Source organism: Uranotaenia lowii, chromosome 1 (genome assembly GCF_029784155.1).
Source record: "Uranotaenia lowii strain MFRU-FL chromosome 1, ASM2978415v1, whole genome shotgun sequence".
Classification (NCBI taxonomy): domain Eukaryota; kingdom Metazoa; phylum Arthropoda; class Insecta; order Diptera; family Culicidae; genus Uranotaenia; species Uranotaenia lowii.
Window position 1 is genome coordinate 45,456,912 of NC_073691.1, and position 23,628 is coordinate 45,480,539.

Genomic DNA, 23,628 nt, shown 5'->3' on the forward strand with positions numbered 1-23,628 from the left:
CCACAATTCTATTGTAGGTATATGCGCAAACTAGTAATGACCAGATGGTTACGGTACCTTTGAGGGCCAAGCCCTGGTTGTCGGGTTTTGAAGATGGCGGAGCTTCGACGAGGGCAACGCTGCTGCTGCTGACCAACTGCTTTGTCGGTCCAATTCCTACCGGAAACCGGGATGTTCTTTCCGGGAATCTCGCCTACGAGGGCTGGTTGGAGAGCTTGATTGGTCGATCCGAGGGTTGTTGTTCGGAATCGACCACAACCTTCAACCAATGATCACCCGGATGGTAACGGCTATCCGGGGCAATCATGGCCAAACCAAGGATTCTGTCCCGCCAAATGGTTCTTTTTGGCCAAAACTTAGGGGTCCTGTTGAGGAATCAGGCTAATGTATTTCAGCGGGAACAAAATGGCGGTTCGGCATCTCATGGCTTACCTGGTGTCTGGCTTTTATCACTTAGATGGGTTTTTGTGTGCTGGATGTGTCGTGCACTTTGTACTTCACAATGTCGTGGAACTATTAGAAGTGAGCCAGTACCAGGAAGCCGCCTTTGACCGGCATTGAACCGCGAGAACCGGTTGTTGCTCTCCCATTATGGCGGTCACGATCGCTTCGCCTTCGTCTACTCGTCGGGCGTCGCTACCGATCGGGTGGTTACCAAACAGCTCGGGTTACCGTGGATGGCCCTCTGGTTGTGATGTGTTGAAGCTTCCTGGCTGCATACTGGTGGCTTGTGGCTACATTTACTCGCGACCAATCACTACAACCTCGATGAAAGTGTTATCTGACGCTTACAATGCCACCAAGAGTGGCTAATATTCTGCAGGCAGCGATTCAGGAATACTTGCAATGGTTTCAGGTCGTCACCGCATATGAAGGTACACCGAGTTTCACACCCGCACAACAATACGGAGTTGACGGATGGTTCTTACCTTGTGTTAGAAACAGTATTTTAGGGCCTTGACAATTTCATCAATCCCTGTTTCCATCATGCTACACAAAAAAACCAAATAAACAAATAAGTTATTCCGTTCAAGATTACATAATTTATTTCAATTTCAGTATAGTTTCACTAAAATTATTTGTTCCATTTCGACTAAACACTAAAGTAGAAATTTGTAATTCTATTTACATACAAAATTGTTTATTCGTTTCTGTTTCTCAGTAATCATCATTGAACTGATAACGGCGTGTTGCTCTTCTACCCGAGCCAAGAAAGATGCTTTAAAATATCGAACTAAACTATTACGTGAAAGTGGTTGGTGTACCGAAAGCAAACCGTTCGATGGAACAAAAACTGAACCGCGATAAAAGCACCGAGAAATGACGATTGACATTTGATCTCCACTCGCGCAGGGTTATCCCAATGATAAAACTCTACAAACAATACATCCATGCCAATATGGGTTAACCACATCGATTTTCAGATCAATTCTTCCACCTAATAATTTATCACATCGCATCCGCGTCGTGTAATCCAAAATTCAGAGTTACTCTAGATGGTAATTTGAGTCTTTACTTTTATTCTTTACTACAAAAAATATCTTTATAATTTTATTCATTTTGAATAGCAATCTTTTGTCATAAAATTTTGATTGGTAAACTAATGTAAACTGTTTTATTTTGTTTTTGGTTAGCTTACGATAAAACAAGAAAGAAAAAAGAATGGAGGAAACATTCACAGCGCAACACAATAATTAACAACAGGAGCTTCGAGCGGATTCTGCTACCACAAGATTGAAGTCTTGGTTGTTGAGCCGGGTGAATCCATGCTTAATGCCTTCCCAGCCATCCTCGATCGCGTATTCTCCGGACTTGATACGATCGTAGACCTCTTGGGTGACCATTGCAAATGCTTCCCGCACATTGACCCCGGTCCGGGCCGAAGTTTCCACAAAGATCAGCCCGTGCTGTTCGGCGAACGATCGAGCCTCCTCCATGCTCACCTCCCGCTGCTGGACACCGCTGTTGACTAGATCCAGCTTGCACCCGACCAGAGCAAAGACGGGCCGGCGTGGCTCGATGTGTCGCTTGGCTTCCATCATCCACAGCGGGATGTGCTCGAAGCTGGCGTGGTTGGTGATGTCGTACACCAGCAGCACCCCGACCGAGTTCCGGTAGTAGGATTTGGTGATGGAACGGAACCGTTCCTGTCCGGCAGTGTCCCACAGCTGCAGCTTGATGCGGGTCCCATCCGAAACCTCGATCAGGTGTGCGAAAAAGTCAACTCCGACGGTCGGATCCGATAGCTGCAAATAGAGATAGAAAACCATTAACTGCAGCAAGACTGAAGAATAAATTATAGATCAAATTTCAATTATTAACGGCTGAAATAAGGTAAACGGTAATCGTAAAATTTTAGGTATGTATTTTTAGCTTCTGACTCGTCATAACACAACGGATTTTTTATAGGATACGTAGAGAATCGAAAAACTCGAACAAATTCGGGACAGTAATCTACACTGCCGGCCAAAAGTTTGGGATCACCCGCTAAAAAACATGCAAATTTTGATCGTTCATTTCTCAGCCGTCTTAGGACATATTGCAAATCTTTTGAACTCATTTGAAAGATAATGAGCAATAGCTATTTCGGAGGTATTTTGCCCAGAAATAATGTTTTAGTTTTGCACCTAAAACTTAACCTAAAGTTAGAGCATTTTCAAAAAACGCACTCAATATTCAAAGCCGATCATCTCGCGATAGGGTGGACCAAATTTCAAAATTTGAGTTGCATTAGAATCCTTATTCTATACTTCTCTAAACACCATCAAAAAATTTTGTGCAAAAATTTAAGAATGTACTATCAATTAATAAAATAGACACTTAAGTTATCGTCCAAAAGTTTGGGATCACCCCTAGTATGGTGTATCGACCAAAAGTTTGGGATCATTTTTTCAAAAACATGCAAATTTATCTCATTCATATCTTTCTCATCTAACATCGTATTGCAGATCTGAAGGGTGCATTTGAAAGCTTAGGAATTGTTGGTTTTTCATAAATTCATTAGAAAAATATATTTTAAATCCATAACCATAAAAAATTCACAATCAAAAGTGTGAATTTTCAAAAAACAATTAATTTCAAGTAAATTGTTTATGGTTATCACTTTAAAATATAATTTTCTAATGAATTTATGGAAAAACAACAATTCCTAAGCTTTCAAATGAACCCTTCAGATCTGCAATACGATGTAAGATGAGAAAGATATGAATGAGATAAATTTGCATGTTTTTGGCCGATATCCCATACTAAGGGGTGATCCCAAACTTTTGGACGATAGCTTAAGTGTCTATTTTATTAATTGATAGTACATTCTTAAATTTTTGCACAAAATTTTTTGATTGTGTTTTGAGAAGTAGGATTCTAATGCAACTTAAATTTTGAAATTTGGTCCACCCTATCGCGAGATGATCGGCTTTGAATATTGAGTGCGTTTTTTTGAAAATGCTCTAACTTTAGGTTAAGTTTTAGGTGCAAAACTAAAACATTATTTCTGGGCAAAATACCTCCGAAATAGCTATTGCTCATTATCTTTCAAAAGAGATAAGAAGATTTGCAATATGTCCTAAGACGACTGAGATATGAACGATCAAAATTTGCATGTTTTTTAGCGGGTGATCCCAAACTTTTGGCCGGCAGTGTATATATATAAAAATGAATTTATGTCTGTCTGTCTGTCTGTCTGTCTGTCTGTCTGTCTTTCTGTCTGTTCCCTATAGACTCAGAAACTACTGAACCGATTTACGTGAAACTTGGCAGGTGGGGATATTGGAGGCTGGTGAAGGTTCCTATTATAGTTTGAGACCCCTCCCCCTAACAGGAAGGGGGGGGAGGGGCCTCCCAAACAAAAGACAATTTTTTGCATAACTCGAGAACCAATCAAGCAAATGGTATCAAATTTGGCATAGGGTGGTATTTGGGAATGGAGAATATTTCAATGAATATAAGGTCCCTCCCTCCTCTCAGTGGGGTGATAGAATGGGAAGAGGGGGGCTACCTTACAATTTTTCATGTAACTCGAAAACTATTCAAGATATTAGATCCCAATTTGGCATGGGAAGGTATTTTGATACGAAAAATATTTCAATGATTATTTGAGACCCCTCCCTTTTTGCAGTTGAAAGAAGGAGGGGCCTCTTTAATATTTTTTTACATAACTCAAAAACTTATAAAGCAAATGGAACCAAATTTGTCATGGTATTTGGATACGAAAAATATTTCTATGATTATTTGAAACCCCTCCCTCTTTTCAGTAGGGAGATATAAAGGGGGAGGGGCCCTCTTTTCAATTTTTAAATAACTCAAATACTAATCAAGCAAATGTTCTAATGATTGTTCGAGACCCCTTCCTTCTTCCAGCGGGGAGAAAGGAAAGAGGGAGGGAAGTTCCATACAATTTTTATTGCATAACTTAAGAACTACAACAGCAAATGGAACCAAATTTGGCATGAAACGATATTTGGGTACGAGAAATGCTTCTTTGAATATTTGGAATCCCTTAATCCTTCAAAAGGTGGATGAAAAGGGGGAGGAGAGGTCTCCCTTACAATTTTCAGTATAACTGGAGATCTGATCGAGTAAATTTGAACCATGTTTGACATGTGAGGGTATTTGGAAACGAGAAATGTTTCTATTATAAATTGAAGCCCCACCTTTTTTCAGCGGACAGATATAAAGGGGAAAGGGGGGCTACCATACATTTTTGAGTACAAAAAATCTTATATATATAAATGGAAGCGTTTTCTTTGTAATAACATCACGTATAAACGGTTGGTCGGAATGAAGTAAAATTTGGTATCCGCGAGTTTTTTGGGTCTGAGATGGTTTTATAATAGTTTCAAGAATCTCACTTTTTATGGAAGGGGGGTCCCCATACTTAATCAACTTTAAATGGGAAAGCCGTACAATTTAGTACGATTTTCAAAAAAATCAATTCGCGAGCACGATGAAGTTAAGGACGTGTGGATGAAACAAAACATTTATTAAGATTTATTTATTTAAAGGTAAAACGAAGTTTACCGGGTCAGCTAGTGATCTATAAAACAGAATTCTGAAGAACATTCACGCACAAAACTCTTTATGAAAAACATGATCTACTGCAACGTCCAAAGATCAAGGCTGCCGCATCTGTATGGAAATTCTGTGACATCTGTGACGTTTTTTCTGTGACATCTGTGACGTTTTTTCACGATAAATATTAGGCTCTATTCTGCGAGTCACGTGACGTGACTTATTGGATTTTACCTTTTATTCCTGACTGTTGTTAGCGCTCCAGTTAAGAAATGTAAGTTCCAATAAGCTTCGATTCGAAGCTCATTCGAACTGAAGCACCTACAGTATTCAGGAACTGACTTGACTGGACTCCCGATTTTCAGTCACTAACAAGGATCACGGCGAAGCTCTTTATCGTGCTGAGAATGAAGAAAGCGCCTTGAACGCAAACAAAAACAATCTTCTAAGCTCGGTTTCTGAAGGTATACTGCCGTTCTAAGCATGCTTGTCTCATGTGGAAAAAGTGCAAACGAGAAAAACGCGATTGAAACATCAGCTACATTTCCAATTTTTCTCTCAAACTAAAAACTCACCGACAGTTTTTTCGTAGTGAACAGTTCAAGTTAATCATTTTACAATGTTTTCTGCCAAAAAAATTATATTTCCTACAAAAAAAACAGCAAATTAGAGCCAAAAATGCTCCGTGTGACACTTTTGCGTAGAATCAGAACGCATGCCGATGCTAGTTCTACGAAAAACTGTCACACGGCTACAATTTTTCTACCATGCACGAGACGGACACCACGGCTGATCTGGCACGGCGCCCCACACAACCGTAATAAGCTTAGCTTAGCTTGATTAACTACTCACATCCACCTTAAACCGTTAAACCCGAAATGCATAGTTATAGAAAATGGATTACTTCCTCCAAAATCAAATTATGATTACAATCAGTTCGAGTTCCACGATCGCTGGTGTGGCTCAGTAGAACAAGTTCCACATCGCCAATGGTTGCTACTCCGTGATTGACCGAGGCCATCAATTTTGTTCAGAGGTCAAATGAATGGTGCTTGGGATTAGCAGCTCATTCACACTGCACAAAACTAATGCTCTCTCTTTGAACATCAATAACGGCGCCGGCCACGTCCTTGTAGTCAATGGATAGATTGGAAAAAAGAAAGGGATGAAAGATTTATTTTATGCATTAGGACCGAGGTCACCTCTGCATCCTAGCATCCATGCTTAACCGTAATTTGAGAAATACGTTCCTCTTTGTTTATAAAAATGTATAGTTGAGTATGGAGCCTGTAAGTAGTGCCTACCGAAAAGTGTTAAGTGAAAATTTCTCTGAATAAAACACTCAAGGCTTCTCGCTCCTCCTCTGCCCTCTATTTTAGTGTTCTTTTCAGTGAATAACATTGAATTCAACAGTTTGAACTCATCTTAAGACAATTTTTTGATAAAATTTGCATTTTTCATAGAATTTTCTCTAGTGTGACATTGCGTAGAACTATCAACATAGAGACAACCACCTTGATGAAAATATAAGTAAGTTCAGAACAAAGTATACTTGTTTGTGTTTTTATTCGAAAGTTAACACTAAAAGAGACCGTTTCCAGCAAAAAAGTGAAAATGACCCAAAAGTCACATGGGACATTCTTGCTTAGAACGGCAGTATAACACATTAAACAACAGGCTTACGGGATAAATGACTGACAAATGGTGGATAATGTGCAACACGAGGCCCCATAGTGGTCATATCACCTCTTATTCACAACTCCTATCTCAACCACCCCGTGGTGCCGGCTGGGATGCGAGTAACCTAAGCAGAGATCGGGTACCCAACCCCTGTGGATGGTTTGGTCGCATGCAGACTGAGAAGGTGGCCGCACGCGTCTGTTCCTCAGGTCAGGGGCGGCGTGCAACAACAACCGAGCGCCTGTTCTCCAGGTCAGGGGCGGCTCAAACAGCGTCTATCTTGCAGCAAGCGGCTGAATTTATGAAATGCGGCTCCCGCCAGCTAAGTCCAAGATGGCAGCCCCATCGCGGGATAGGGACCTTCGGCTAACAACCTACTGTTCCCGATTTAAACAATTGTTACGGAATCCGAAAGAAATTACCGACCTGGAACTTTGGCGACGACTTTTAGCATGAAAACACGGACACGAATTGGAACTCGAACCTGTAAACCCTTAACCAACAAGGCAAGCTGGCTCAACTTGCTAGAGAACTAGCCGCCTCAAGCTTGAAATTCTGAGACTGAGCGAAGTCCGTTGGCCTATATAACACTGGAGAACACAAGACGCAGTCCGGGCAAGTACGGCTTTAGGCCGATGACATAGTGAGTGCGATGCGATGCGAAACGGCGAATGCGATTCAATGCGGCGAACCACATTCGATGAAAATGTATGTGAATCGCTTAAACCTGACATACTCAACGCGGCGAAACAGATGTCAATTTGTTCCGCCGCTCGGGTTCGCATTGGCCGCGTTCGTCAATTCGCATCGCATCGCTCTTACTATGTCATCGGCCTTACTTTGCCAAACGAGGAGAACACGCTACTCGGGATCGAGGAGTTGGTTTCCTGTTAAGCCTGCAGGCCCATGCCCCTTAGATGAGAACCGATAAACGAAAGAATAATCGTAGCCAGATCTAGAACACGGGTTAGAAACCTTGCAATGGTCCAGTGTTATGACGATGACTGCTGCGTTGCCGATTTGCATTTAGATCGGCGTGCCATCGAGAAGTGTAGCAAGGGTAAATATTTTCCGGGCTTGTTCTTTACTACCAACTCTTGCTTTTCACATAGTACCCACTTTCTATTTTACCCGCGTACTCTTCGATTTTTCGCTTTTAGAAACATGTAGTACAATCTACCATGCACACCTTGAGGATCCCGCCATTCCGGAATGGTCCTATCCGGATGATCTCCTGGGTAAGAACTCGCCCCGCTGACAACTCACTTGTTAAAGTTTCTTTCATTGAAAAGGAACAATAGCCTTTCACTTGTGGTACACGAAAATTCGAATCTTTAACTCAAACGTCAAATCCGTATTACTGTACGGGTGCGAAGAGATGAGAACGTGTTTTGCAGAGCGGCGTTTGATTGTAATCCAGAAGGACATCGAAGAAGAGGCAGACCCAGAAACTCGTGGCGCAGCTTCACACGCTGCATGACGATGACGATAGTACTTATAAAATAAGTCGAGTCACGGCACGTGACTTGCAGAATAAGACCTAATATGAAAAATATTGTCATATACAGTAAGATTTTTTTTTACACTGATATACGTACCGCGTAAAAAAAACCGTGCAAAAAAAACGTGTTAATTCCCGAAAACCGTGTAAAAAAAGACCATTCAAATTCTGCAGCTCTGAAGTTCTGACACTTAAGACCTGAGACCTGAGACTTGAGACTTGAAAATGTAGACTAGAGACATAAACCTGAGATCTGAGACCTGAGACTTTAGACATGACACCTGAGACCTGAGTCCAGGAACCTGAGATCTGAGACATGAGACCTGAGACCAGAAGAATGAGACCAAAGACATGGGACATTAGACCTGAGACCTGAGACTAGAAACCTAAGACATAAAACACGAGACCAGAGACCTGAGACATGGGACATGAGACCTGAGATATGAGACTTGAGACTTAAGACATGACACCTGAGACATGAGACATGAGGCATGAGGCATGAGACATGAAACATGAGATATGAGACCTGAGACAAGAGACATGAACCATTAGAAATTAGACATGAGACCTGAGACATGAGACATAAGACATAAGACCTGAGGCATGAGCCATGAAAGATTACACCTGAGACATGAGACTTTAGACCTGAGACAAGCTACTAGTGTTATTACCGCGAAAAATTAGTTAAGCTCCGATTTCAACTTGCGACCCCTCTAGTGAAAGGGATTGACTTGTAGGTGACGAAAAATAGTGCTGCGACTTCGCTTGTTCAAGCTACTAGGTTTAGTACCAGTAGAAACTAGTTTAGCTCCGATTTCAACTTTAGACCAGTCAAGTGAAAGGGTTTGACTTGTAGGTGACGAAAAGTAGTGTCACGAGTTCGCTAGTACAAGCTACTAGTGCTAGTATACCGTGAGAAATTAATTTTGCTCCGATTTCAACTTTCGACCCGTCAAGTGAAAGGGATTGACTTGTTGGTGATATTGGTGACAGGGGGTAATCTTGAGAATCCGGGGAATTGAATGGAATCTAAAGCGTATTTTTATATTTTGTATCATCATCGTCTTACCACGCTAACCACTCGACCACCGAGACGTATTCGTATTGTTAATCTAAACACCTTAATTTCGTTTTATTGTCTGCTTGATTTTTTAGGTTTTCTGAACACCGATCATTGCGGAATCCATTTTTTCCTGAATGAGAAGCTAACCATTTAAGGAAGCCTACCAACCCCCCCCCCCCCCCCCCCCCCCCCCCCGGGAACAAACGTAAAAATCTGGGTGATGTCTGTGAAAAGAATTCTAGTTCACATCCTCAGAAGAAATTCCAAAAACCAACGGCGTGAAAGACGCCCTGTCACGTACGATTCCTTGAGCTGGCAAGGACTCAGAACTGAAAAATTCTTAGCTGATTTTTTAAAACAAATTTTACTATTTTAGCTTGCAAAATTTTCGGTTTGAAAATACCCCCTTGTCAGTGAACAGTTGGAATCATGGAAGAATAAATGATACGAAGAGCATGTTACATGAAACACCCATTTTAGGTTTTGATGGTGTTCGTGTGAGAATTTTACTTCTTCTCGATAGCCTGGTACTAGATGCTTTTGCTACTGTTGGCATTCGCTACTTCTAAGATGACAGAATTTCATTAGAAATAACGTATATCCTCAAGAATATTGTGCTCCAATAAAACCGAAAAACCTTAAACTTGAATTTCAAACTAAATCTGTTAGCCTAGATTTGATATTCAGAAAAATGCAATAAATGGAGCACAGCCTGGGATTTCGGAAACACTTTATGGCTTGGTGGGACTTTGATAGTTGAAAGTTTTAATTGATTTAGTTTATTTTAATTAAGGTACGTTTTAAAAAAAGGCCTTCTTGCTAGAGAATGCCAATTTTTTTTTCTCCAGATGTTGGGCACTCTTCTTTTTTTTTTTTTTTTTTTTTTTTTTTTTTTTTCTGGGAATTTAACATTTTGATGTCATTCTTCCCTTCCTTGGGCACTCTTCGACTGTCCGGAAGTTACTTAAAATCTCTGGGAGGTTTTTGACCAGCATTTGCAGCATTTTTTTTTTTTTTTTTATTTGCCTTTCTGCATTCGAAAATAGTATCTGCAATCTTCATAGAATATGCTTCAAAGCCATCGAAATTCGAAAAGTTGAAAAGTAGTTTTGTTCCTCGGGGAAAACATCACTTGGCAATTCCCGGATTGGACTATCCGGTTCAAGTAACCCGGGGTGGGTGAGACATTCATTCGAACAGAATTATGTGCAATTGGATGCAACGGAAGCAGGTACCGATAGATGGATTTGTAGACATCTGCGGAATTATAACATAATTTTCATAAAGCCCTTTCACTTGACCGGTCGAAAGTTGAAATCGGAGCTAATCTAATTTCAACCGGTACTAATACTAGTTTCTTGTACTAGCAAACTCGCGACACTATTTTTCGTCATATACAAGTCAAACCTTTTCACTTAAACGATTGAAAGTTGAAATCGGAGCTAAACTAATTTCTCGTGGTATTAACCCTAGAAGCTTGTACTAGCGAAGTCGCGACACTATTTTTCGTCACCTACAAGTCACACCCTTTCACTAGAGGGGTCGCAAGCAAGGTTGCCGAAATCACAGAAAAATCTGCAATTTCACAGAATTTTTAGCAAATTTTCATCATAGAATCTGTGTCACAGAACACAGAATATTGGAAATTTCACAGAATTTTTAAATTTTTAATGGATTTCCAAAATTATAATTTATTTGACAGTATCAAATTTAGATTTCTTACCTTGGATTAGAGAAGTATGATAAGATTGGTGATGGTAATTGATTTTGCCCAACTAAAATGTGAAAAAGACTCAATTTATCATTCATTTTCTATGAAATTCAAGGAAATAGCATCACAGAAATCCATCACAGAATTATTGGATAAAATCACAGAAAGTCAGAATTATTTTTCTCAAAAACACAGAATTTTTTTCGGCAACCTTGGTCGCAAGTTGAAATCGGAGCTCAACTAATTTCTCGCGGTACTAATACTAGTAGCTTGTCTCCTGTCTCAGCTCCAAAGTCTCATGTCTCAGGTCTCATGTTTCATGGCTTTTGTCTCATGCCTATAAACCTAAAAGTTCAAATTCACTCCTATAAACGTTACTTAAAAATTATGTAAAAAAAACATAGATAAGTCTTGAACAAAACCGGAACTTTTAAGACTCCAGTGTTTGGTAAATTCAGAAATGACCCTCAATCGACTCAGTCTAATGTAGAAATATGTAAAAATATTACAATATGTATGTGGTCGTATAGTCGTATCTAAAAAATTAATGATTCAAATTTTAGATAAAAAAAACATCTTATTTCGTTTTTTTAGTTTTAGGTCTTTCAATCGTCCATGCAGTTCAAGGTGAAGTTTGTTGTCAAGCTTGCGAGTTAACAAATTTCAAACAAATTTTCCAAAAAAAAAACTAGCTAGCGGCATCGACTATTTAATAAAACTTTTCACACAGACACACGAAAAAAAAAACAAACTTCAAACGGTCCCCTAAACAAGTAACCGGCGCGGATTCGAAAGGAGGAACTGTTTTTGTTCCGCTGCAGTGAATTTCCACCCACGCGGCGCGGCCAATTTGCTTTCAGTGGAAACGGGTACCTACCTACTCGCTCACAAACGAGGGGCAGCGCCAAGTTTGGCTCGGAAAATAGTCGATTTTCTTCAGACTAGGGAACATTATTTGCCGCCTAAACTGAAGTCATACAATAAAAATAATAAACCGGCGATAGGCTACATAAGCGTTAATCATCTGGAGTCGCTTGATCGATCAGCTTCCAATTGAACATAATTTATATGCTATCCATCGATTCGAGTCGAGTTTTTGACGATCCCGATAAAACGTTCAAAGATTTAGCAGTGAACTTTGGTTTTGATTTGATCTATGCATTCCTAAATCTGTATTAGGCCTAGTTATCACGACAAAACTTCAATTACTCCACCGGCATTCGAAACCATTGTGAAAAATCGAAAGTCGCCAGCCACGGTAATCGGTATTAAGCGGTTATTGCTTTGCCGTTAATCAAATAAGGGAATAAATTCAAGCCGAGCACCATGTGATGGCAGAGTTCACTTGACCTGTGGTTTTTGACCTTCAACTTTGCAGTGTTGTTCTGTAAACTTATCATAAAATGTGAAGGTATGTACATATACTTTTTTTTATGGAATTGAAACGAATTTATGGTTAAAAAACCAAAAATTGAAGGATTGACAAATTATTTAGTATTTGGAGGAATTTCTGCAAAAATATAACTGTAATAAATCCAGAGTTTGTTTTGATCAGGTCGTATGAGTCACCTGATTTGTTTGGAGAAAATCGCTGCTGAAATTTTGTAGTACATTTTCAACACTGGCGTTTCAAATGTGACTCTAGAATGTTCTGAAAAATGGTATGCGATACAAAAATAGATGAGAAGTATGTCAGTGTATCCGACTCAGGCATAAATTTAAGATGTTCGAATTAACAAGTACCTACGACCTTTGGCATTGCGCCTTTGGCGCCACAACGTTCTGCAAATTGATAAATTTTATCTTATAAGGAGTGTATCGAAAATTAACTAACTATAAACATATTTGGGCCTTCCACTTACTAACGCGTGAACAACTGTGCTCACCTGTATGTAGCATCTTGATCTGTCAAGAGTGAACCAAGGGTTCCAAAATGCCATTGAAATCAAAGGGGAACTGACGTTCTGGTTCCAAAAAGTCGGTACGGTCCGTTTGTATGTGATTTGACAGTTGCTTCAGTCCTTTGGAGTGAACCAGCGCTTTGTTTACGTTTGAAACATTCGTTTCTCCATAAATTTCGCGAATTAAAAAAGAAGTTAAAATTCGTGTGTTGGACACTTGGATGCGAGAGAAGGACATCTCGATGAATGACGATGAAAAACGTTTCGGCATTCATCCGGCGAGCGTAAAATCCATCATCCACAAGTTCGGGGAACACTATACGTTCGATGATTTGCCAGGAAAAGGCAGAAAACCAGGAAACCATCTGACCCAAATCTGGACCGTAAGGTCATCAACCTCATCAACCGAAATCGATCGATGTCCATACGGGATTTGGCGAAAAAAGCTGGGACATCGATCTGAATCGTACAGCGGATCAAGAAGCGGAGCAACCTGAAGACATACAAGAAGCAGAAAGTGTCCAAACAAACGACTGAACAAAAATCTCGAGCAAAAACCAGAGCCCGGAAGCTGTATCATCGGATTTTGCAGAAGCCAGATGTGTGCGTTCTCATGGACGATTAAACTTATGTAAAAGAGGATTCCAGTACTCTTCCGGGACCACAATTCTACACTGCAGCTATTGGGGAGGATGTGAGTGAACACGAGAAGTCGATTGAGGTGGAAAAATTTGGCCAGAAAGTGCTGGTGTGGCAGGCAATCTGCTCCTACGGATTGAAGTCGGCGAGTTTCTTTACAAAAGGAAAAATAAATGCCGATATCTACCAAAAGAAGTGTTTGTAGAAAAAGTTGCTGCCACTATATAGGAAACATACGACTCCACCATTGTCCTGGCCGGATTTGGCGTCAGCCCAATGCGCTAAATTCACTCTTAGATGGATAACGATGTAGATTTCGTTGAGAAAGATATTAACCCACCAAACTGCCTCCAGCTTCGCCCCATAGAACGATAGTGGGCTATCGTCAAGAGAGTTTTCAAGAAGGATTGTAAGGCCAACAGGACCATGGTGGTTTTCAAGAAAAATTGGAATGCTGCGGCCAAGAAGTGTGATCAATCAGCTGTGCAAAACCTAATGAAACGCGTCAAGTCGAAAGTCCGAGAATATTACCAATAATTACTTTTTTACTTGTATTTCTTTATAAACTGTAAGAATAAGCTTTTTAAAACACTTCCGAACTGTTTCTTCACGGATAAAAAACTCTATAGGTTGTTATCAAAATTCGTATGGTTGGCTCATCTATATCACATATTTTTGGTTGAACCCATAATATTGCTTAATCAATATCGATAACAACAAACAACAGTTTCCTCTCAGCCTTGATCGAGTTCGGTTGATTTTTTCTTCTCTCGTGACATAAGGCTAGTGTAGAATTTTGGTGCGTAAATCGAAAAGTGCGTGGCCATGAGCCCGTCTCCCGGCGATCATCCAGACAGGAAGCTTCCTGTTTGGATGGACCGAAATAACCTGTTCGGTCGCTTACATTACCTGTTCCTTCGAGGAGCAGGTGGTCAAAGTCTTCCCAAGAATCCTTTTACAATCGGCAAGTCAGTTGAAAACCATGCCGGTAAAATCGAAAGTGGATACTATGATAGCAAGAACCAGTGGTATGTGTTGAAAGTACGCAACGAAGAACAAGTTAAAAAACTCGAACTATTAAAAAGTTTAATCGATGGAACAAAAATAGAAATCGGTCGCCATCCGAATTTAAACACCCGAAAGTTTGTGGTTCAATGTCATGAGGTCGGTGAAATGACAAACGAAGAACTTCTCGCAGAACTCATACCTCAAAAGATTACCAAAGTGCAGCGCATCACCAGAAAAACATCAAACGGAATCGTTGGAACGTCGACTTTTATTTTAACCGTTAACAGCACCGTGATACCCGAGTTTATAGACTTCGGTCTTTTAAGATTGAGAACCCGAGTTTATTATCCGTTGCCCCTACTTTGTCGAAAATGTCTGGAATATGGTCATCCGAAGGCCAAATGCACGAACCAAATCGCTTGCATCAAATGCTCCGGAAAACACGAAAGCACCACGTGTCGCAATGATCCGTTTTGCCTGAATTGCAAAGAAAACCACAGTCCAGTTGATCGAAGTTGCAAGATCTGGAAAAATGAAGCCGCCTCACTTAAACTCGCCATCGACCTGAATATCTCCCTAGCCGAAGCACGGAAAAGTATAACATCCACCACTAGCATTTACAACACCAGCTACGCTGGCGTAGCCAAATTGCAGCCGCACACATCTAATAATCATCAAAACCCGAAGTCTTCAAGCACAAAGCCGAACGAGGTCCAACAGAAGCAGCATCAACCCAATCCGAACACCAAACGAAGCCACCAAAAACCGAATTTACCAGCACCAACCGAAAAATGTAGCGCAAATGTGCAAACGGACTCACCACCAAAAAAAAGGAATGATCCTCAACCTTTACGTCGCTCATCCTCCAATCCAGAAATGGAAGTGAACAGTGATCAGAGCAAAAATACTGAAATCCTCATCTTTACTCATGCGAGCCAGTGTAGCTCAGCCACGGTTTCGCATGATACAAAGTTGAAAAATAAACCTATCCCCTTCCCCTTCCCTATCCCTAAAAAACCCATCCTTAGATTTAAAAAATAGATTAGTTTGTATATTGACCATCGGCCAGAAAAACTTTGAATTAAGTAATGGGCCTAATAAAACCTTTGTTAAATAAAAAAAAAAAAAAAACAACAAACAAACTAGTGTTTATGTAAAGTTGATTTGGCTGTAGAGGATTTCTCAACCGCATATCGCTAAAATAATTCAACAGCTAGTAGATTTGGCTATATGTATTTTCCTAGTCTACATTATAATATTTTTTTTAATATCACTGATGCTTGACTGAGCTTGAGTTTGTAAAGTAAATTATTGTCCGACTTTGAGGAAAAAAAGGCCATTAGTTATTTCTCGTGGAAGAAATCAATCAACACGAAGCGGAAAGGTACATATATATGATTTATTTTTTTCAGTTGATTTTGTTTTCAATTTTTTTAAAATGTTTTCAGATAGAGATGTGTGGGTGCATTTTGACCCTCGAGGGCCTATCCGGAAGGTGAAATAATAGACAGCGATGAATCATATCACGTAAGTTACATAGTATTCTTTATTTATCACTATCATATTTTCATAACAGCTTTTATTTTATTTCAGGGCGCCGGCAGTTCAACTTCCACCGAAAATAACAATAACAGCATTTTATTTCAGGGCCATGGCGGCGGCTCCCCCAGCAGAAGCAAAAAAAAACAATGAAATTAAAATTCATGCCATTGATCGTATAATTAAAATGAAAAATAAAATGAAATCGTTTCATTTTTAATAGAAAAACAATGCATTTTATCTGTTCAAATTAATTTTATTAATATTTTGAATCAACGATTTCCCACGTTCACGGGGAGCAGCATGTACAGTAGAAACAGCCATACGAATGATTGAATGAAAATTCCTGTTGGATTCTTAGCATCGATGCTATCGCTAAATCAACCATTTATCCTTTCGTGGCAAAGTATCATCTGATTGTTGTTTTGATCGTTTTTTCGGGTCAGAACCAAACTACCATATTTATGTTCATGTAGACTCGTAAAATAACTGATAAATCTATATTTTTTTCTCCGTGTTTGTTTGAATCATCAATAAAATCAATACAATGAAAAAAATGTGTTTATAACTTATTTTCGATACACTCCTTACTTAACATGACAAAATTGGAGCTATCTCCTCACCACACCAATACAGGAGCTTGGAATCTGTGTCGTCTATGAGGGACTGCGCATCAGGTTCCTTTTCGACTGGAAATGCCAGAATACTAGCTTGTGACTCTGATAACTATTCAAAGAGTGGAGTGGTTTGATTGTACATTTATATTACATGCGCTTACCATTATATCAGGTCAAGAAATTCAAAATAAATCTCACAATCTAATTTATATTAATGCATGATGTAAAAATTAAAGGTATAAACATATTGGCATAAGTAAAATATTTATAAATTTTTCCGGAAAAATCCGAATTGAAGAATGAAGATACAGTCGCTTCTAAGTCTTTCATGGACAGACCCCGTTCGATTTTTACACATGTACGATTTTAACATTTAACAGTAATTTAGACCAAAAACATAAATGGGTTTTTACATGCTTAAATGTTGATAAAGTATAACAACTATAGCAAAACAAAAATGACAAATTATTAATAATTTCCTAGAATTTGAAAATAAATACCTACTAACAGAAGACTAAAAATGGCAAAAAAAAAATTAAAAAATGGTGTAGAGCGATTAAAATTACAAATATGACATCATAACATTATTTATTTAATAATTAATGTCATCATGACATAACCAACAGTAAAAACAAAATTTAAAAAAAAAAAGTGCTAAAACATGATGAAAGATAACAACACGGTGTCTTTTTTTCGGACCTTCAAAAAGACAAAAATCGGCATCTCTGAAAATAAATTTGAGTTGCATAAAAGAGAACTATTGGATTTAATACATCCATTAAAAAATTCACACATTAACACTTAAAAGCCCAGCCTCAAAAAAGTGAGCCATAACTCGCCAACCACTGATTCGGATTTTACAAACTTGAAGTGTCTAATTTTAGTTAGTAGAACTGCATTTTTTCATTAATTCAAAGTTTCGAAGCGTATCAAAATGTCAAGGCGACTTTTAAAGTTACATTAACTTTACCCTCGTATTTAAATGGTTAAACTAATAATGTAAAAAAAAGTTTAAAATGCTGATTTGCCTCGAGATTTCAACGTTTTGGTCGTGTGGTTACTCTTGAGTTTTCTACAGTTCATAAATTTAATGGTATATAATAAACTGTATTTCATAATATTTTTATCGTGTTTTTATCAGTTTTAGTTTTAGTGTAAAGGGTAATGTAGAGAAAATTGATAACATACAACAAAAAAAAATTGTTGATAATTATACACTAAATTGGTTTGCTCAGTGAAAAGAGAGGGTTAACTGTTCTATGTTATTATCAATATTCTCTACAAGTAACACCTAAAATTTACCAGTTCAATTCATTTTTCAGGTTTAGTATAAAATATTCTAATCGGATTCAGATACCGAGATTGGAATTTCAGAATCAGTGCAAGCTTCTGAAATCTATATCTGAAAGTTGTTACCAGATATCATGATATGAAATTACAATTGAAATCTCGAAAATAGATGTCAAATCAGAGAAAGGAATCAAAATTTAGAATAACAACAGAAATGATTTTTTTTTGCATCTGCAAAATGCATAACAACCCAAATCCAAACAAAGGGCCAAGGTCGCTGGACTTTTTCCCTAATCCTCACCCAATCGGATATTGTGATGTTTGATGATGAGTCAACCATCTGTCCCACGATTGTTTTTTTTTCGTTTGTTTTACACCCAGTTTTGCTTCCTTCCCTCATGAGTTTACCTCTGCAAATTTGCCATCGGTGAAGTATTTCAGCAGCGAAGATTTCCCCACGGTGCTGTCCCCGATCAGGATGTGTCGAAATTGGTATTCGAACATTTGTTCCACCATGTTCCTTTGTCTGTTTTTGTTGTTGATCGGTTTCTTCCTGCCGTCTTCTGCGTTCCGTCGAATCGAATCGCCTTGCTGATAAGCCGTGTTCCTCCTGGTCTGGTTCGCAAGTTCTGATTTCACTCTTCTTATCTCCGAACTACCAAGAGTGCAGCAAATATCTGGGCTGCGTCAACCGAACTTGAACTTGCCCTGTTTGGTTTCGGTCTTGCAAAAATCACTCAGCGAGATGTTATCAAAAACAAAATAACAAATTTTATCACGAGAACCACTGCCGATCCCTATGGTCATAAATCTGACGGGTTCTACGCCTAGTAGATTACATAAACAAAGCTCCAGATTTCGCGGATCACGCAAAGGAATTTCGAGTCACCCGTTCCAGACTCCACTTTATTACGCAGTTTATTTGTCGCCCTAATTGGAATGCACTATTATTTGTTCGTTTTCCTAATTAGCGAATCCTCGACGGCCGCACTGTATCGTATTTTTTCCCGTCCTGTGTCTGGTACGGCATAAAACCTCCCGTAATAACGTACTTGCCTGTAGGCTTAACCGTCTGGTCTGGCTGGCTAGCTGGACACCGATCAAGACGACGAATGATTGGATGAAGTTCTGTTGTTGACAAAATGAGAGAAAAATAAAGACTTCTCAGTGAATAGATATTTACCGAAAATACGTCACCAACACCATTGCATAGAGGTTTCTGAAGGATGCAAGGCTTCTGGTTGGTTGAAATTCATTCATTTTGAATGATATATGAGCTATATGCCACCAATACTTCTGCGCCTGTAAAACTCTGCACCGCGCTGCACTCGCGTTTAAAAAATCTCAGATGCCATAAAAGGCTCTCTCACAATTTGCAGAATCCAACGAAAGTTTATAGCGAGAAATACACGCTCAGAAAATTATAACTCGTTTTGGAATAAATTGAATACCAAACTTTTAAGAGGACGAATGACCAAGTTGGTTAAAATCCTCTATAAATAAAAAATATAGATAGAGATAGAATACCAAACTGAAAATTGTATGAAATTTTGCTTTCTTGCATGAACATTACCCTTTAGCGGCCACATTTGCATCTAAAATAAATATGGAGCATTTTAATCAAAATTTCGAAACGTCGCTGGTGAACTGACAGCTGAACACAGACTTCTGACAATCTAGTACTTCATTTTCCTTTATCAGAACCTAGGTCAGGCAAACAGAAATTTTGATCTGGTATTTTTTACTTTTCGACAAAAAATGAGCACTTTTTGAAAAGAATTGTAATCGTTTTATGATAAAAAAATCGTGCCAAAACCAAACAAAATCAGCAAAGCGGTTGTTTCATACATGAGGCAGTTTGGTGAAACTTGTAAACTTATCCAATGCTAAACTCTCTCAACGACTTAAAAAAAAGTTTTAAGAATGGTCATTCTAATGAAACAAAATTTGATGCCTGCTAAGGGGCCGTTCAAATATTACGTAACGCAAATTTCGGGCATTTTCAACCCCCCCACCCCCCTAACGTAACACATTCGTCTCAAAATTTCTAAGCAAAATCCACAAAGCGTAACAAACTGCTACACCCCCTCCCCCCCCCCTAAAAGCGTTACGTAATATTTGAATGGTCCCTAACTGGGCGGTGATTCAATCAGGTTTGACATTTGACCGCCTTTTTTGTTTTTTTTCTTCAGTTTTCCACCCCTGGGTCGGAACTCAGTCGGAAGTCGGAAATCTAGACTTCAGAAATAAAATGAATTGCTGGCCCTATAATAAGATAATAATTTCTTTTGCCCGACAACGAATCCTTTCTTTATAAAGATTTCAAGCTCCTGATCTTATTTGCTTTTTTTGCTAATAAAAAAAGTTCATTGTCTTGATGGCAGAGAGAAAATAAAACCACTCATACAGCACCTGCCCCTTGAAAACAACAAGGCTCATGATTCAAAGGAAGAAATATTGCCCGCATAATCAAATATCATACACTAAATCGTTGATATTATTCTGTTCTGATTATATGAATAGTTACTATTCGAGTAATCGTTCTTAAATCTTCAAGTTTTTAGCTAATTTTTCAACTTTTCATGCGTCTTTGCTAGAAATGATAAAAAAATATTTTTGTAAGATACACGTAATAATCCTGAAATCCAAACTCGTGATGCAACTGAGTGTGGCGTGTGTCTTCACTCAACGAAGCAAAAATAAAAAATGGCGAGCGTGTGGTTGAAGTGAGCAGAAGCTCGCATGTAAAAATGGCAGATATTTTCAGCCGAAATCTCGGTAAGGACGATTCTAGTCCAGTTAAATTTCTATTAAAACGACGACCTATTTGATTTTCCAGGAAACGTTCGGAAACATATACATCTTCTGGTAGCGGTGAAATCGTCGAGGAGGAAGTCAAAAAATACGTCCGGCCTAGGTAAGAAAAAAACTTGTTTAGTGAAAATTTTCATTTTTTTTATCCTTCGTTTCTTCAAGTTCCTCAGCCACGATTGCGACCACCAGACACCAGCCGCTACCGACCGTACCGCCATCAGCGGCAACAGCAGCACCACCAAACGGTTCCCTTGGATTATAACCCGCTTTCCGCTGGAAGAGCAGAAGCAGGATGTTAATTTTTCTTCTCCCACGGCACAAGAGCACTCGGCAACAGACTGGGCACAGCGGTCACAAGTGGTCAGGGACGATATGCTGGAGTCTCAAGTGTTCGCCGAAACAAATCATAACAGAACACAAATAGAATGTGTACTTTTTTGCTGTGATTTCGTGTCCCGAACCAAACGGCACCAGTTTCTTCCAATTGTAAAATAAGCTCCGGCAAAAAAAAGTGCCAGTGCCAAAATGAATACCAACACTTCCGGCACGCTGTCGAACGGGCCAGCGGAAACGACGAAAAATTCTGCGGTTGAAATCGCTCAAAAACAGAAAGCTCTGCAGGCACGTCTTCAACTGCCATCATTGTCAACGGATTCCCGGACAAGTGATTCGGAACCGTGTGAGCCACTTGCAGAAATTCAGGAACGGAAGAATCTTTTTCCAGGTAAGTTCAATTATAGTCATGTTTTGCTTACCTTGTTGCTTGTTTACCTTAATTTGAAAATTTTAAGAAATTGATTCATTTAAATTATAAACACTAAAATTTAGTGTTAGTTAATTAATTAATTTCTTTAAAACTTTAAACTTCCTTTAATTTTATTTCAATTTTCAGAAATATATTGTTATGCCATATTCGTTTTCATCTGGTGGAAAGATGGTTGTGCACCAACTGCTGTCATCTTCATATAAAAAAAACGCTTTGACAGCACTTGGTGCACTACCGGTGCACCACCAGGATGAAAACGAATATGGCATTAGTTTTAATTCTAATTTACAGAAAGCTAAGAATAATTCTGACAACTAGGAGCAAATATATTTTCTGAGGATAGTGATTTAGACGATTTATTTTTTTTACAGAAATAACTATCCCACTGGCTAAAAGCAGAAACAACAGGAAGGTGGTGAACATTCTTGAACTGCTAAGTAAGAGCACAATTGATCGTGAACCCAATGCCAAAGGTTTCTGCAGAACCACTGCCAAAGCCCAGTAAAATTTGCCCATCGGTTGGAGCCAGTGGTCAGGAAGCCAGTAAACTTTACTGGGAGCATTCACACTTGCCTTGGTTGAAGGAAAATTTTTATTGTTAAGTTTCTCGAGAATAATTTCTTTTATGCGACTTCTAAACGAGGAATCGTGATACGGAAATTCTAGGTAAAGATTCGTTTTCATAATATTTTAATTTATGTATATTAATTAAAATTTCGATCTAATATTTTGCAGAGAGAGTAAACCTAGATTGGTGATTCGAATGGTAATGGCGGTTCAAAATGAAAGCATTCTTGACTTGGATCGGGACTAAAAACCGTTGATGGAATGCCCAAAGGAAGAACAGACAGCTGAAGGCGGAACATGCAAATATTGCCTAACAACAATATTTAAGCTTCCCACCATCAATCGATTCATAATGTCACCAGGTGCACCACTATCACCATGGCATCATCAACAGCAGCAACAGTAGATCTCTGGCGGATGGAGAATGTTCAACATTCTGGGTCATCTGGTAGAATCGAACACGACGAAACAGCGACCATCAGTAATGAAGTGAGAATATTGTTTTTTTTTTTGTTTTTGCAAAAAGAAATTCTTAATAATGGATTTATTTTAATTTCAGATTTATTTAAAACTCTGGATACTCCGTAACAAACGCCGATGAACGAAGCGAAACCACTGCCAGGAGTGTACAATAGTCATCAAACGCAGCAAGAAATCTACTTCCAACTGAATCGAGAAGTTGGGCAATTGACAACAGGAGCCGAAAACCATTCCATCGATACAGCGGGAATACTACCTTGGCATTATTTACTGGAACTGTTTCTATAGGATCCGAAACTGTATTGTAGTTTTGAAAATTCAGTAGCTTTCTCTGCTCGAATGCTGCCTTGACTATTCTGGGCATTCCGGGTGGGAATAGTACTCCGATGAGTCTCAGAAAAGCAAGCTGAAGAATCACTATAAAATTTATCAATTTTAGACAAGCTGCTGGAAGATTTTAGTTATTCACTAAGGATCTGAATTAATGACGATATTTTTTTTCAATTCAGGTTTTTTTAATTCTAAAATTTATAATTTATTGTATACATTTTCTGTAAACAAATTAAAATTGAAACAATAGTTCAATAAACAATATTATCTCTACATGAATGCTCTGCCTTTTTATTTTTGGAAAGAAGGTACCTTTAATTACTTTTAATTGTAAAAAGATCTTGAGAAGATCAGCTGTAGCGTCAGAAAACGTGAAATTGAAGATTAAATAACGATAACATCTATCGTTTAGCTACAATTTGAATAAAGAAAAAAGCAAAAAAAATGAATGGTTACTCTACTTAACGACCCGTTCGCTGTATCGTAAAGTGCGCCCAAACGATTCCATTTCATGGAAAAAAGACTACCTTAATCGTACATCAATAATCCAAAACTATAAATCTAATCTTTCGTGTGTCTTAGGAAGAAGATAATGGAAATCGTTATTGTATGATACTGCTCCATGCGGGTGGTAAGTAGCGTTGATTGCCATTATTTTAATCTTTTTCTTTTTTTGTGCGATCAGATTGTGATAGTGTTTTAAAAGGTAGAAAAA

At 38.8% G+C, this 23,628-nt stretch overlaps 1 protein-coding gene and 1 long non-coding RNA gene across 2 annotated transcripts; one reads left to right on the forward strand and one right to left on the reverse strand.

Annotated features, from left to right (window-relative positions):
• Window positions 1–1,020: 1,020 nt before the first annotated feature.
• Window positions 1,021–19,082, reverse strand: LOC129749224 (ras-related protein Rab-39B). The gene is made up of 2 exons (XM_055744167.1): window positions 18,365–19,082; window positions 1,021–2,246 (listed from the first exon to the last, which is right to left on the reverse strand). Exons 1-2 carry the CDS (start codon window positions 18,470–18,472, stop codon window positions 1,695–1,697), a joined length of 660 nt encoding a protein of 219 aa, XP_055600142.1. The 5' UTR covers window positions 18,473–19,082; the 3' UTR covers window positions 1,021–1,694.
• Window positions 19,083–20,433: 1,351 nt separating this feature from the next.
• Window positions 20,434–23,192, forward strand: LOC129749270 (uncharacterized). Its single transcript, XR_008737990.1, has 6 exons — window positions 20,434–20,734; window positions 20,796–20,873; window positions 20,933–21,494; window positions 21,908–22,202; window positions 22,272–22,592; window positions 22,663–23,192. It is a non-coding gene; the product is annotated as an uncharacterized LOC129749270 (long non-coding RNA).
• The last annotated feature ends 436 nt before the right edge of the window (window positions 23,193–23,628 follow it).

Excerpts from the sequence above, each read along its gene's own strand:
- LOC129749224 (XM_055744167.1), bottom strand. The coding sequence starts at position 18,472 with ATGGTGGAACAAATGTTCGAATACCAATTTCGACACATCCTGATCGGG. Across the intron at positions 2,247-18,364 it reads CCGATGGCAAATTTGCAGAG|CTATCGGATCCGACCGTCGG; the intron begins GTAAACTCATGA and ends CTCTATTTGCAG.